This window comes from Triticum dicoccoides, chromosome 2B (genome assembly GCF_002162155.2).
Source record: "Triticum dicoccoides isolate Atlit2015 ecotype Zavitan chromosome 2B, WEW_v2.0, whole genome shotgun sequence".
Taxonomy (NCBI): domain Eukaryota; kingdom Viridiplantae; phylum Streptophyta; class Magnoliopsida; order Poales; family Poaceae; genus Triticum; species Triticum dicoccoides.
Genome location: NC_041383.1, coordinates 457845401 through 457847907, shown reverse-complemented (window position 1 = coordinate 457847907; position 2507 = coordinate 457845401). Strand labels below are relative to the sequence as shown.

Genomic DNA, 2507 nt, shown 5'->3' with positions numbered 1-2507 from the left:
ACTATCCTGATCCTGAACTTATGCCACCATTGCATCGGATAAACGTCCCCAAGTCTCTGTGCAACCAATACATGCCCGGAAATTTGTGTGTAATCATATCTGATAGATTCTTTTTCAGAATTCCACAATGTGTAGACCAGTAAGGCTGGACCATGTTTCATTTGCTTCTTTTCTTCGGGACCTCTCGGATTCATTAGAGTGGCAGTCATGTCCTGGAATAATTGAGAGGGACCCGATTTTATTTTAGATTAGAAGAAGAGTTGATATGTCAAACACAAGTTTTGTTTAAAGCTCACAATCGACGTCGGTGATGGCTACGGTTTTGTGCGCGGTTTACTCAAAGCTAGAGAATGACAAGGATTGTGGAGAAAAAGTGTTTTTATCCTCATCTGCACCCGCCTTGACATATCCATAAGTTTTCTTAACTTGCTCGTTTATCACTCTTGCGTGTCAATATCCCAAATATTGCGGTTTTAAGGGTGCAAATCAGCTTACATGACCCATACAAACATGCTCAAACAAAATGTTTTTGTGGCTATGTGCCATGAAAAGGAGCAAACAGTTGAAACAAGATGTTGCAACCTTTGCTGTATATTTCTGAAATCCACAACGCATTCACAGTCAGGTACTGCTGTATCAATCAAATCAGCAAGCAAAAAACGGAAAACCAACGCCTTCTTCTGCTACTATGTCAACATGAACCTCCCCACGTCTACCTACCATTCACAGCTTCACGCTCTCGTGTGATTCTGTGAAGCATCGGATCAATTCACAACCGGCATCAATCAGTAGTACATCCATCCTAAATTTCATTTCGAAGCACACAAACCAAGAAGAAGTCGAAAAAGATTGGTGAAGAAATAAATCCTGTCGCGGAATGTACAGATCAGGTGATCTTGGAGGAGCTCCTGAAGCCTTGGATGAGCAGGCAGAAACCCTGCCCTGACGGCCCCTGCTTCTGTCGCTGGCCGCGCGCCGGCGCCACAGGCTTCTCGTGCTCCTTGTCGCTGTCGCCGCTGCTGCTGGCGGCGCCGTCGTCCTCCATCCACAGCCTCGTCTCCGACGCGCCGCGCGCGTGGAACGTGAAGACGGCGCTGGACGAGGAGGCGGACGGGTCGATCGCGTGGAAGAGCCAGCCGTGGAGGTCCCACGTCATGTCCACCGGCGCGCCGCCGTCCAGGATGAGGGTGTGGCTGCCGCGGAAGTTCCACCGCAGCCGCCGCAGCTGCACCACCTTCCGGCCGTCCACGGTCACCCACGCCTCCGTGTCGCCCTCCAGCCCGACGCCGATCTCGTGCTCCGCGCCGGACTCCAAGAAGCGCGCTTTTGTGGACCAGCACCCGCACCCGACGAACCGCTCCCGCCGCCGCGCCATCCGCGACTCGGCCACCGGTATCCCGCCGAGCAGCCGCTCCACGTAGCCCCGGCTCATGTCGCCGAGCAGGAGGACGAACTCGGCGTCGGCGACCACGGCGACGTAGAACCCGGAGACGGGCTCGGGCCCGGCGCCGTACCGCGCCGCCGCGTAGTCCCAGAAGACGCCCACCACGCAGCTGCCCGCGGTGAACGTCCCGCTCCCCTTCCGCCTGTGCAGGTGCCTCGGGGCGGCAGCGGCGGCCCGGTGGCGCGGGGCGCCGGCGTCGTGGACGGCGACGGAGAGCGCGGGGCCGTCCGGCGACCGCGCCCACGTGACGTCGACGAGCAGGTCCTTCCCGGACGCCGAGAGGCGCGAGCGGTACACGGTGGTGACCGCGCTGATCCCCGCCGCCCTGCCCCCGCCGTCGGCCGGCCCCGTCGCCGCCGCCGCAGCCGCATTGGCGGCGGCGGAGCCGGAGCAGGCGACGTCGGAGATCCTGACGGCGTGCTCGCTGAAGCACGACACCAGGTCCTTCATGCCCAGTCAGGCGTGGTTACGTACGTGCAGGCACGGCACGGTAGGAGCACGAGGAGGAATCGCTTTGGGGTTTGGCGACTAACCACTTTGGTGGCTAGCGCGCGGATGGCATTTTGCAGACGGCGACGGGCAATAGGAAGGGAATGAAGCAAGTTCGGTAATGGCAGGAGAAAGGTATCTCTTAATCGGGAAGCCTGAGCCTGACAGGCAATAGGCTGGTGCTCGCAAGCTAGGTATAAAATCTTCACTTTCTGCAGGGGTTTCCCCTCCAACTCCAACGGCTTTTGTGCTTGTGCTCGACCTCAACTATTAGTACTGTACTGTATTCCCTCCTACTAGTATGCTTCCTTGTGCTTTAGTAGTAGGAGTAGTTCTTTATCAGTAGTAGTAGGTCGCTAGTGGAGAACAAATTCGATCGGTCCGCGCAAAGCAAACTCAATCATGTTTGCGTCATGTTCTTGCATTTCGTTCCAACTGCGAACGAACGGAAATGGAAACGGAAACGGAAAAGGAGGCCTATGAAACAGAGTGGGTAAACGGAAGGAATAACCGAGAGTCCTCGTAGGCATAGCAGTCAGGCAGGGCAGGGAGAGAAAAAACGCATCTTCTTCTT

The 2507-nt window shown here is 56.3% G+C and overlaps 1 protein-coding gene across 1 annotated transcript; it reads right to left on the bottom strand.

Moving 5' to 3' along the window:
• Positions 1-540: 540 nt before the first annotated feature.
• Positions 541-2199, bottom strand: LOC119364187. The gene has a single exon (XM_037629613.1). The coding sequence runs from the start codon at positions 1892-1894 to the stop codon at positions 887-889; it is 1008 nt and encodes a 335-aa protein (XP_037485510.1). The 5' UTR covers positions 1895-2199; the 3' UTR covers positions 541-886.
• Positions 2200-2507: the final 308 nt, after the last annotated feature.